This window comes from Seriola aureovittata, chromosome 18 (assembly GCF_021018895.1).
Source record: "Seriola aureovittata isolate HTS-2021-v1 ecotype China chromosome 18, ASM2101889v1, whole genome shotgun sequence".
Taxonomy (NCBI): Eukaryota; Metazoa; Chordata; class Actinopteri; order Carangiformes; family Carangidae; genus Seriola; species Seriola aureovittata.
This window is the reverse complement of record NC_079381.1, coordinates 11086488-11098738: the sequence shown is the minus strand read 5'-3', so window position 1 is coordinate 11098738 and position 12251 is coordinate 11086488. Positions and strand designations below refer to the sequence as shown.

Genomic DNA, 12251 nt, shown 5'->3' with positions numbered 1-12251 from the left:
CAGCCTAAACACACCCTGACAGTGGCAGGTTTTAGTGGAACCATGGATCTATTCTGTACAAATATTCATCTTGACAAAGCAGTGTTAAGACTTAAATCTTGCTTAACTTGTTAAACGTGGAAAAACTCTGCTTTATCTGATGTAAAATAAACTAAATGACTCAAATACAAAACATGTGTCATAGGCCTCAGCTTATCTGCCACCATCTTTCATGGGTGTATTGTCTCCCTGTGTATTTCATGATTTCTAAATAGTCCTACACCTAGCCTACATTTCATTCAGACATTAAAAATCTTTTTTTTTTTTCATGTGTTGCCCAATTCATGAGATGTAAAATATTCTTAAAACCCAAATTAGTCAAGTTAATTTCTTCTATCACAGTTATCAACTCCATTTTATTTATTTCAAATGTAAAGATTAAGGCGAAATCGGTGACAGGGATTTTAATATCAAAGCCATCTCCTTAAAGACGGATGATTTAAACAAACCCAGCATTATGATTCATGTATGAGGCGAGCAACTTACAGTATGTATTTACAGCAGCTGTGTGACCCGTGCCCACTTAGCAATGTAAATATGCGTTTTAATGTGACTTAAAACTGTTGAATTATTAATGTTGTCCTGAGCAATGTTTAATTTCACTTAGTAGCTTTAATTTCACTTTAAAAGCAGAAAACACAGTGGATCTGTAAAAGGCTCAAACTTTATGTGAAAACACGCCCACTACTTTGGGAGGAATCAAGGTCATTCACAAACTCACCATCAGCTGTGCGCAATTGTCTGCGCCAGCCAATGGGTGACAAGATAGGTGGCTCTCCAACACCCGCAGCTGTGATTAGGAAAATCTGTGGGGCATTGGCAGGAGAGGAGCATTTGAGCTTGAAGGTGAGGTGAGTGGCGGTGGTGTGAAAGACGGGACTTCATGGAGTAGGCCGTAGGCGTATTGGTGGTTATGTTGCACCAAAACGGTAACTGCTTAGGCCTTTACATATTTTGCACAAACTCTTCATCCAAAACGGACTTTACTCGGACAGGCGCTGGTTTGTTTTTGGAGAGCATCACCCTCTGGTATGTTTTTTGTTTTGGGTTTGTTCGAAAACTTGAAACGGATGAACACGTTTAAAATCAATCATCAATAATATTTTTTTTGTTTGTTTGTTTTTTAATTTCGGGACGCGTGTTTGTTATCAGCCTCTCACACCGCTTGGAAGATGTCTGAAAGATCGCAGAGTCCTGAGTGCCAAAGCAGGCCTTATGACTTCAGCCGGGTCAACCCGTGCTCCCAGGTTTTGGGTCAAGATGGTTTGGGCAGCGCTGCGTCATTCCAGCTTCCTCACGGCGTTCTGCCAGACCCGAGTCTTCTCTACAACAAAACCGCTTACAGTGGCATCACACCGGCCACTGCGCAGACATTTTTCCCTTTCTCATCCGTGGCCAGTGACTACAGGGGAACCGACCTACAGGCTGGAGAGTTTGGGCAACCCAAGCACTGGTATCCCTTTGCTGCGCCAGAGTACACCGGCCAGGTACCCGGCGTAACTGCAGCTACCCAGCCTACAAACCTGAGCCCCCCCATAGCCGAGACCCGGGAGCAAATCAAACTGCCCGAGATAAAGACTGAGAAGGACACCGGCAATGACTTCTCAACGGAGATGAAGGGTCAGCAGTACCCGACACCGCCTGCCTCCGCCGCCATGCCCCATGGAGTCTTCTACCCTGCGGCCTGGAACCCGTCCTTCTGGCCGGGGATCGCCCACATTACCCCGCCCGGTAACAGTAATCAAAATCCCTCAACATCCTCCGCATCGTCCCCATCTATGTCCCCGTCACCCCCGAGCAACGGGCTTCCAGGAAACGCGTTTTTCAGTGTGAACCCAACCCAAGCTGCCCCCGGGCCCCAGACGCAGAACCCGGCCTCCTCCACGCGGAGCAGCGGGTCCTCCAGTGGAGGGTGCAGCGACTCCGAGGAGGTAAGAACAGTCACTGCATCATGTCTTCAATGTATGAGTTTTAAAATTGTTTCCTTAGATAAGAAGCAATTGAGTTTGTAGGGAATAAGCTATGTCATCTAGGCCTAAATGTGTTCAAGTTCACCATTTCATGTTTTTGATTTCCCTGTCATGCAGGAGAACCTCTCCACTGAGGAACTGGAGCAGTTTGCCAAGGAACTGAAACACAAGCGCATTACTCTGGGTTTCACACAAGCGGATGTTGGCCTGGCCCTGGGTAACCTTTATGGTAAGTTATGTTCAGCCAAAACAAAAACCTGAAAATGACCTGAAAGAAAACTGGCTTCTGATATGGATCAGTGTTGCATAAACTGTCCCAACAGATTGGGACTCCGGTGTAGACGAACATTGCATAAGTTAACAATTCTGAGTTTATTGCATGTGATATCTGATGTTTTCTTTGCATAGGTAAGATGTTCAGCCAGACGACCATTTGCCGCTTTGAGGCTCTGCAGCTCAGTTTCAAGAACATGTGCAAGCTGAAACCCCTTCTTCAGAGATGGCTGAATGAGGCAGAGACCTCAGAGAATCCCCAGGACGTAAGTCTGCAACCCTGACATCTGCCAGCTACTTTACAAGACAACAGATGATCACCAAGGCTCATGGGATCAGTTGGTCTTTTCAGGCTGAGCTAACTTCCTGCTGAGCTAACCTGAACCAAAGCGCTCTGCTCATGTGAAGTGTAATATGCCACCTATTGGTTGTAATTTAGCCTTTTCATCACCACATTAAACCTTATTTGACCCTTACATGACTCACATGAAAATGGACAACAATCTGTTCTGTACACAAGTCCTGTTAGAGTTTACCATACTGTATGGCATGGCATACACATTCTAATAAGAAATGCTGTATTTAACACTAACACACTAATTTTTGATTCCACAGATGTACAAGATTGAGAGAGTATTTGTTGACACCAGGAAGAGGAAGAGGAGGACCAGTCTGGAGGGAGCAGTGCGCTCTGCTCTGGAGTCTTACTTTATCAAATGTCCCAAACCCAACACCCAGGAGATCACACACATCTCAGATGACCTGGGCCTGGAGAGGGATGTAAGTACCAAAATGAAGCAGTTCGCCTTCTGAAGAATATGTATCTACTTGGTCTCTGTTTGAAATGACATGCTGTTCTCACCAGGTGGTACGTGTTTGGTTCTGCAACCGAAGACAGAAAGGGAAGCGCCTGGCTTTGCCACTGGATGAGGAGTGCGATGGCCAGTATTACGAGCAGAGCCCTTCCCCACTAAACATGGCTCCCTCCCCCATTCCCAGTCAGAGCTACCCTTCTACCAGCTATCCTGGAGCCCCTCCTCCCACACTGTACATGCCCCCACTTCATCGGCCCGATGTCCTGAAACAAGCCCTTCATCCCGGACTTGTTGGTCACCTGACTGGATAAACGTGCTCAGGCACTCCCTGCCAAATCCATAGATTTCATTCTCAAGCCTCTGTCCAACCCCAACTCTAGCTGCAGACGAGCCTCTGAATCCAACCACCCGATTGGCCGATAATATCGGTGGACCTCGGGATATAGAAACTTTAAGGCGGAAGGCTTTTCTCAACTGCAGCAACGAGACGAATCAAAGTAGCTTCTTGTTCCTGTTCTTATGCAGAAACTTAACAAATTGCCACGGGCCACATCCTCCAACCACAACCTGAAACTCTACAGCAACTGCTTTGAATGGAATGTTAAATGTGCCTTTGTGTTTTTGTGTTCTTGGATTATTCATAGTAAGTTATTCCATAGGCTTTAATCATTCGCAGTTTTCGAACAAAGTAGGATTTGGTGCTACAATATATAGTCCAGCTGTGGAATGATGGTGTAAATATGAGCAGGGTTAAAGAACCAGGGTATTCCTTCCACTTGTGCTAAATCCTGGGTATGTTTTCTCTGGTGCAGATGAGGAAGGATCTGGGGTAACAAGGGAATCGCCATGTGAGGAAATACCTCTTTAAGCAGAATTCATCTTTGACAGTTGGGTCAACATTTGTACGATACTTGTCCCATCTGAAAAGAGCAGCTGCAGTATTTGTCTAAACTGTCTTCCATTGAAATGGAAAATATAAATTCTCATTAAGGTGAATTTTTTTTTTCCCATTGATTTTTGCACAAGTTGCTTTTGTAATGTTGAATAATCTTTTTAAAAATGTCCTGTGTGTGTATACCAAAACCAGATTTTCTCCTATAGTTGTTGGGTTGTCATTGCCATCTTGAGCAAATATTTTAGCAGCAATGGGGGTGGGGGGAGATTCAACATATTTTGAAGAATTGTGACAAATGTCTTGTTACTCACAAATGTTTTAGCTGCTATGGCTTCCATTTGCACAATGTCAATATTTTCTCTACATGTCTCAGATGAATGGTAATGAGAGAAACGTCTGACCTGACTAGATCAACCATTGTCAAGTTGACAAACTGTATTCAAATACCTCATTTTGATTTTATTGTAAAGGGGTTTTTTGTGTTAATGATGAAATAACACTCGATCCTCACTGGAGTTGTATTTTGAAAAGTTGCTTTTTACTCGTATGACCATAAGTTTAGAAATGAAGGCATTAAATGTCACTTATTCTCCTTCACAATACCTCACATGACTTTGAATCCCTGAGTGACCATGAAATTATTAGCAAGAACCAGTTAAGAGTTGTCACTTATACATTGGAGTAATCCTTGCTAGCACCAGAGTTGCTTCAGTATTAATGATAAGCCTTAATATTACTGACTTGAATATTGACTGAAAGAGTGCAGTCATAATTCAACAATTAGCAATTAGTTGTAATACATTTTCTCAACGGAATGTAAATGGTTTAATTATAATTTATTGAAACATTAGCTACACAGATGTTTTCACTCATAAAGCGCATCTCTGTACCAAGTAACACTTTTTTCTTTCAAACATTTGCATGCAAACTTCTGAATTACTGTCTTTTCACCCCAGTAAATCTTTGCACATCCCACCAAAAGTAAAGCCTTCTTTGTTGAACCTCTATACTATTGCACCATGCCACTGTTGCTTTACAACCAATGGTTAACACCTGCAGAAACTACAAACGACAAACTAAAACGATGGTTTCTTTGATCTCCATGAAGCATGGTGGCAACCTGAGTCGTTAGTCTAACTGGAAAATGTCTGGTGTTTGAACACGCTGGGCCATTCGGTCTAGTTCACTTGTTTTTATTAGGAATGAGAGAAAGCCATGAACTAAACAGATTAAGTTGAACTGACCAAACATGAAATTAGTCTTTTGACATACTAAAATACAAATACAATACAGATGAAGAAAAATCAAATGTAAGCTTTTTGATAATTCATCTGTTTAAAGTTGGACGAAAAGGTGATGAAAGTCTAACAAGCTTACATTTATTGTTAGTAATTATTTCATTACTTTCAGCACAGATACTGCAAATGAAGCAGTGCAAGGAATCATGGGATCAATTTCAAGCTGGAGGCGTTGTCCCTTTTGAACAAACTATTTGTACCTTTATTGGTCACCTTTTTTGTATATTCTGGGGGCAATTCTGTGATTGCAAGGAAGATGACGTCCATAAGAGTTTAACACGGAATGTGTCCCATCAGGAATCACACAGCATTCTTCTGTTGATGATGGGTAAGGATGTACTTAATCAACTTATTAAGTTAGTTCAGAGATTGTCATGTGTCTTAACATCTGTTCAAGCATGGATGGTAATACAAAGAATGTGTTTATGTGAGTGCAATTTAAAGGAATAGTTAATATTTTGGGAACACTCTTATTACTGGTCTTGCTGAGAGCCAAACGAGAGACTTGATAACACTCTCAAATCTGTATGATAGATGTGAAGCTACAACCAGCAGCCGTTTAGCTTTAAACAGCATAAGGACCTGAGGCAGAGGAAAGCCTGGCACTGTACAAAGGTAACAAAATCTACAAGCTATATTAGCCAGCTGCTGGCTGCAGGTTCATACTTATACATTATTGTGGTATCAACCTTCTCATCTTACTCTCAGTAAAAATGTGAATAAGTGTATTTCCATTCTGACAACACTTATGTCAACTGAGAGGTCAGGTGTTTGGTTTAAAGTGCTAGGGATCTATATCACTTGGGTCAACGTTCTTTATATGAAGTAGTTAAGGTATGATAGTTGTGTTGGTTATGTGAACTTATAAACATGAGCTGTTCTAACTGCTGAGAGTTCATTCAACTCATTAAAATAAGTTTAGAAAGAAACAAAGCTAAGAGTTAAAGAGAGTTAAAACTCAGGGCTGTCCTTTTTTGTAGTTGTGAAGAAATGTGACATTGTGTAAACTTGCTGTGTCTTTAATATGTGCAAAGGTTAATCGGTGTTTATTTTCATAATAATGAAAACCAATGCTAAATACAATAAGGTTTAATATTGAATTCAGTCCCTACCGCCAAACACTTTGAATTACCAAAGTCACCATGAACAGCCTTGCCTGCTGTCTTTGTACTAACTCTGGTACAAAGTGGATTCTTCTGCTTCAGCTGGAAGTTTTTCATGTCAAAAGAAAACTCTTTCAAACTGAGGAGATGGAAAAGAAAAAGAAGTCTGAACTGACTGTCCTTGTGACTAAACAGTTGATTCAACTTCTGAATACTTTTGTAAAATAAGAGATTTAAATTTTTGGTTTTTAATCAATCAGAAAAAATGTCTAAAAACGTTGGGGATGGTTTCATGAGTCTAGAGGATGTAATTCATTTTCTCCAGTAAATATTGCCTTCCCCCTAATTTTTAAAAAATCTTTTCATCCTTTTTCTGTTCATCTGATTAATACTGATTGCATATTTATTTTACCGGCACAGTAACAACATAAAACATGTATTTCAAGTCATGAAAAATAAGGTTGTGCTAGTGCAGCAAAACAAGGACGTTATGTCTGCAAATGTGCCAAAAAATGTGGTTAAATTCACAATTTGTCAATTACTGATCAACCACAATAGTTCAAGCTCAAATGTTATTAGCATTAACCCAGGCCTCTAGGTCAGTGTAATATTTCTGCTGAGGAAAACTGTTATACTGTGAGCAGATCTTACACAGTCTCTCTCTCCAGTCTGTGTAAAGTTTCACTTTCCACTGTTGTTTCCACGTAAAATATTCACTGTAGCGTTTCTTGTCCTCTGCCAGCTGCTGTAGATACTTTCCTAAATCTTTCACTGATGCAAACTCATCAACATGAATGAAAGAATGAGGCGGAGCTATAGTTTTGTAATCATTCAACGACGGTCCCAGGACAACAGGAACTGCCCCACCCTGATAAGCATTCCTCCACAGCTTCTCAGTGATATAATCTTTCGCGATCGAGTTTTCGAAAGCCAAATAGAAGTAGCAGCGAGAGATTGTAGGTAAGAGGGCTCCAGAGGTGAGGTATGCCTTTGTCCAATGCCCGTAAACCTTCACAGGGACTACGGCTTTGAGCTCACGGTACACTTCGCTTCTCTTGTGATGTGTCAAGTAATCGCTGACCACCCAACAGACCAGAGAGCTCTTATTCAGAGCGGCATCTTCTGCCACATGTTCTTCCGTCTCCTTTGGTATCAGCTCGCCATAGGGTGAACTGACATCAGCATCCCTCCTGTAGGTTATGGTGATGTTGAAGATACCCGCATACCGCCGCAAGTTTCCGTTGTGCAGAGGGGACTCCAGGGACATCCAGGCCCACCTCTGGTGCTGCGGTCGTTGGAGGTCTAAGGGCAGCTTCTGGTGGCCCTCAAGCAGCTCTCTGTTGTGGAAGACCACAACATCAGCTGAGGAAAACAAGGAGCGCTGGTCCACTAGTCTACAGCAAGGGATGCGGTAAAGGTCCCAGCACACATCACCCTGCAGGCTGTATGATTTCCTGAAGGGCCAGTACCACAGCAAGATGGTGGTCATATTTCTGCAGCTGCTGTTGCTGCAGCTGCAGCTGCTGTTGCTGTTGTTGCTGCTGCTGCTGCTGTTGCTGCAGCTGCAGCTGCTGCTGCTGCTGTTGATGTTGCTGCTGCTGCTGCAGCTGCAGCTGCTGTTGCTGTTGTTGCTGCTGCTGCTGCTGCTGTTGATGTTGCTGCTGCTGTTGCTGCAGCTGCAGCTGCTATTGCTGCTGCTGCTGCTGTTGATGTTGCTGCTGCTGCAGCTGCTGTTGTTGCTGCTGCAGCTGCTGTTGTTGCTGCTGCTGCAGCTGCAGCTGCTGTTGCTGCTGCTGCTGCTGCTGATGTTGCTGCTGTTGCTGCTGCTGATGCTGCTGCTGCAAAAGAAGGTGCTGGGATGGTTGGCTGCCAGGGTCTTTAATTCACTTGGCCATTTAATGAAAAGACACAGCAGTAAAACACAGAGAAAGCAGAAGAGGATGCCCTTCTTCATTGAATTGAGTAGAGTCTTTTTAGTGTTATCCTGCCCCTGTCACAAAAGGGAATTAAGAAGTAGGATTATGAAGGTGCAGTGAGGTATATGTGTCTTAACCTTTTGCCTGAAAACATGAAAAGTAGCCCTACACATTCAGGGACAATACTCAATATTAATTAGAATATCATTGTATCAAGTATTCATGTAATTTAAAAATGTACTCAAAGTAGATTAGCGGGGAACCACAGGAAGTATCAACACAGCTGATGAGCATGACCTTGTTCTGACATTATACAAACAGGAAAAGACACCGATTCAAAAGGGGATTCTTGGGGTGTGGTAGTTTTTGCTTTTAAATGTGAAGTAAAATCACAAATATAATTACTAATTCATATCCTCAGAATTATACAGACTGATGACACACCTTTTAGTACAAGCCATGCATGTTTTATTCTAGTGTTTGCATAAACATCAGACATGTCTGTAATTTACCAACCAGCTTAAAATGAACAGGGAAACTGCAGAAAGAAGCACTCTGCAAACTACAGAGCTCATTGATGTTGTAGATAATAGCTGATGATATACATTTTCTTACAAATTACAACTTTCTTTCTTTCTTCATATGTATTAGTTATTATAGCATTGCAATGATGACTCACCATCAGACACTCCAACAAAGCCTGTGACTGCCAGTATGAAGACACCACCCACTCAAATCAGAGACCATGACACGTCTCTGCTCCACCACAACTCAAGAGAAACTTATGTAAGCTTGTTTTTTTCCTATACAGAAAAAAGAAAGAGAGTATTTAGAGAAATAACTGCGCTAAGAAGCCTTAACTGCTGTTAACTGCCCCATCCATTGACATCCATCATTAAAATCAAGGATCACCCAGGATTCACTTTGGAAAAACAAAACTTCACTATCAGGTTATGGCACACAAGAATTTCATTAAATTTATAGGGTAACTGAGGGAGTATTTTTTTGTAATAAATCCAAAAGTGTCGAGCGAGAAAGAGAAATAGTTGATTGAATATCATCCAATTACAAAAAAAATGTTATTTGTGGTAGTGATAATTCTCTAGCTTCTTTAAAGTTGATTGGCTAACTGATACACGTGTTTTTTCTATGGGTAAAGTACATCATGAAATGTGAAATCTTTAAGATGAACAGAGAGCCGCATGGTGAACCCTGATCGCAGACTTCATACTACAGGGTTTCACTTTGCGTAAGACAAAGGAAAACTGAACTTGTTACAAATAAGGAACTGATAAAAACCCAGGAAGGATGTGAGCAAAAGGAGCTTTTGAGAGGTAGATATTTTTCTTTTTTGTAAGGTAGTGTATGAAAGTGAAAAAGTGAGCACACATATCAAAACTAACTTTAGTAACTTTCATCAATAATTTCATAACGACACATATATATTTACTATTTCAACGTTTGTGTAAACCTGTGGAAACTACTGCACAATGTGAAATAAATAAAGATGGCGAAGTCATGGATGTCACAGATAAAATTAACCCTCAATATGTCTCTTATTTTATTAAGGAGCAACTTTTAATATCGTGCCCTTTATGAAATTTGGATGGGACCTGATAATTCAAACTTTTTATTTCTTATGAGAGAAAACTGAATGGACTTTTCTGTCTAAAATAATAGAACTAGCAGGATCTAAATTATGTTTCATTTTCATTTAACCTTATAAATGATGTTGCTGATTACTTCATTCAGACTGACTGCCAATATTGCTTAAGTGCACTCATTCCGGTTTGCACTGGTCTTTTCTAACAGGGCAAGAAACAAAGCAAAACGTATCATCAGATTACAAGTTGCCATTACTATTATTACCCATATATGCAGCAATAAGTCCTGTGTAAATTGTTTGCTCTGAGGCAGTTAATACAAGCTCATTTGTCATGGCTTACACTATCTGAACACACAATAAACATAAAGAGCATCTCTGCTGCATAAAATACACAGAACCATGCTGCTAAACTATACAGAACAACACAAGAGAAAACCATAGCTACATTTTATTTCATTCCCCTTGTTTTGAGGCTTAAATCTTTACTCAAAACAACATCATTTGGTTGTTAACTACTTAATGAGAAAAAGTAGTTTCTGATGTACAGCCATATGTACGCATGTCTTTGTAGAATATGGTAACCAGAATAATTAAAACACGAGGGCACCCAGATTTGATTTAATATTATTAGAGACATTCTTTTTGTAAGTGATCATGTACAATTGAGACTGAAAGACAATCTTTGTACAGGATGTGGTGAACGGTTTAGATTGGCAGTGGTGCTGTTGTGGGCTGCTTGATGCAAGTGTTATGCCAATGTACCTTCAACCCCCCCAATGTATTTATTCACTGACAGTGCAAAGTGCAAAGAGTGAGCTCTGACATTCAGATTTTTTACTTCTTGCCATAAAGAGAACAAAAAGAAAATACATTTCATATGTCTGACCATGATGACCAGATCGATACAAGAGAGAGAAAACCCAAAGCTTCCTCCACTAACCTGTTCATGAGATCAGCGGTCTGTGCTCCTTCCTCAGTCAACACTGATATAATTTTTGGTCGCTGCTGGTTAGTGCAAGATGTGAAGCCTGAGGCGTCTAAAAAACAAAAACACGGCCGCTTTTAAGGAAGCTGAGGCGCGGTTCTCTGAAAAATATGATTTGAGCTCAGCATTGTGTTACCTGCTCCCTCCCTCTTTAGTTCCTGCCTTCTAGTAACTGCTTTTTCCTCTCCATTATCGCTGTGGTAGCACTCAACAACTATATTTGTGCACTGATGGAAAAAGAGGAAATGTTGAGCATGATCTTGCATGAGGATGGAGTTTACACACACCAGTGAGTCATCATCAGTGAATCTTTTGTGCAAAAAATATAGTAAAAATATTATTTTAATATTATTGATATAGACTTTTGCTTTTAGCAGATTTTTACATTACACATGTATTCTCTGAATAAAATATTATTCCGAACCAGCCTGAGCAGCAAAAAGCTGTGTTTTGTTGTCTGTAGAGGGGAAAAAAAGCCAAAATTGGATTTTATTTAGAATATTATTACATACTTGCATCTGCTTATCACATTTGGCCATCAATAGGTTCGCACCATTGGTGTCGGGTTTGTTAGCACTAAGAAATGAAATGAAATGAACAAGCAGAAGTCTCAGCAGCAGGAAACGGCAAACGAGTATTTCTCAAGAAAAAGGCTGATGTTACAGGTCATGAATGACTCCTCACTAGGTTTTAGCTTTACTGAAACACATGTTGAGGTTAACTTTTTTACTCTTTTACTTTATCAGCACAAATATTGATTCTTTTATTGTATTATCGGTCTCACATTTTTCTCAACTCAAACATTATTTTGTCTACACCGGTTTTAATTTGTATGAGTTTATACCTCTACTGGTTGTCACCTGGTTTCTGGGATTTTTTTTTTGGGGGGTGTGTGTGAGCAAATGTGCCTGTGCTGAAATGGTTTACTCATACAGTCACAGATGCTTCCAAGTGTCTTTCTTTACCAGCTGACTTTCACGGCTTATGAAAATCTGATCAGACAATCCAAAAAATCATCAGAGGCACTTTTCTACACCAAAGAAACAGGACCAAATCATCTGTGCACCAGCTTCTTCTGCACATGCAATAAAAACTGTTTGTCAACCACATCCTAAACTGCAGCTTACATTCATGTCAAGTTCACAGTTATGCTATATGCTGTAAAGGCCACAAGAGGGGAGTGTGCTACAGAGTAAGGCTGACAATGCGTTCACGTTGGACTTGCGAAGGCTGGATCATCAACTGGAGAAAATGAGTGCCCTGGGCTCCCAGAAGCCCCTTGTTAATGCAGGTTCATGGTTTGTCTTTTGCTTTTAGTAGGTAATATGACTCACTGCAATTTCCTTTTTCT

The 12251-nt window shown here is 40.8% G+C and overlaps 2 protein-coding genes across 2 annotated transcripts; one reads left to right on the top strand and one right to left on the bottom strand.

Moving 5' to 3' along the window:
• Window positions 1-624: 624 nt before the first annotated feature.
• On the top strand, window positions 625-4507 carry pou5f3 (POU domain, class 5, transcription factor 3). Its single transcript, XM_056402699.1, has 5 exons — window positions 625-1970; window positions 2127-2238; window positions 2418-2548; window positions 2898-3062; window positions 3148-4507. The coding sequence occupies exons 1-5, from the start codon at window positions 1212-1214 to the stop codon at window positions 3406-3408; spliced, it is 1428 nt and encodes a 475-aa protein (XP_056258674.1). The 5' UTR covers window positions 625-1211; the 3' UTR covers window positions 3409-4507.
• A 662-nt stretch (window positions 4508-5169) lies between these two features.
• Window positions 5170-11344, bottom strand: LOC130186011 (fucosyltransferase 7 (alpha (1,3) fucosyltransferase)). Its single transcript, XM_056402698.1, has 4 exons — window positions 11037-11344; window positions 10856-10952; window positions 8989-9112; window positions 5170-8383 (listed from the first exon to the last, which is right to left on the bottom strand). The coding sequence occupies exons 3-4, from the start codon at window positions 8989-8991 to the stop codon at window positions 6959-6961; spliced, it is 1428 nt and encodes a 475-aa protein (XP_056258673.1). The 5' UTR covers window positions 8992-9112; window positions 10856-10952; window positions 11037-11344; the 3' UTR covers window positions 5170-6958.
• Window positions 11345-12251: the final 907 nt, after the last annotated feature.

What these genes read in the sequence shown, in the direction of transcription:
- pou5f3 (XM_056402699.1), top strand. Translation starts at nt 1,212, where the DNA reads ATGTCTGAAAGATCGCAGAGTCCTGAGTGCCAAAGCAGGCCTTATGAC. An exon ending in GGCCCTGGGTAACCTTTATG is followed by an intron (nt 2,239 to 2,417) that starts GTAAGTTATGTT and finishes TTCTTTGCATAG; the next exon opens with GTAAGATGTTCAGCCAGACG. An exon ending in CCTCAGAGAATCCCCAGGAC is followed by an intron (nt 2,549 to 2,897) that starts GTAAGTCTGCAA and finishes TTGATTCCACAG; the next exon opens with ATGTACAAGATTGAGAGAGT.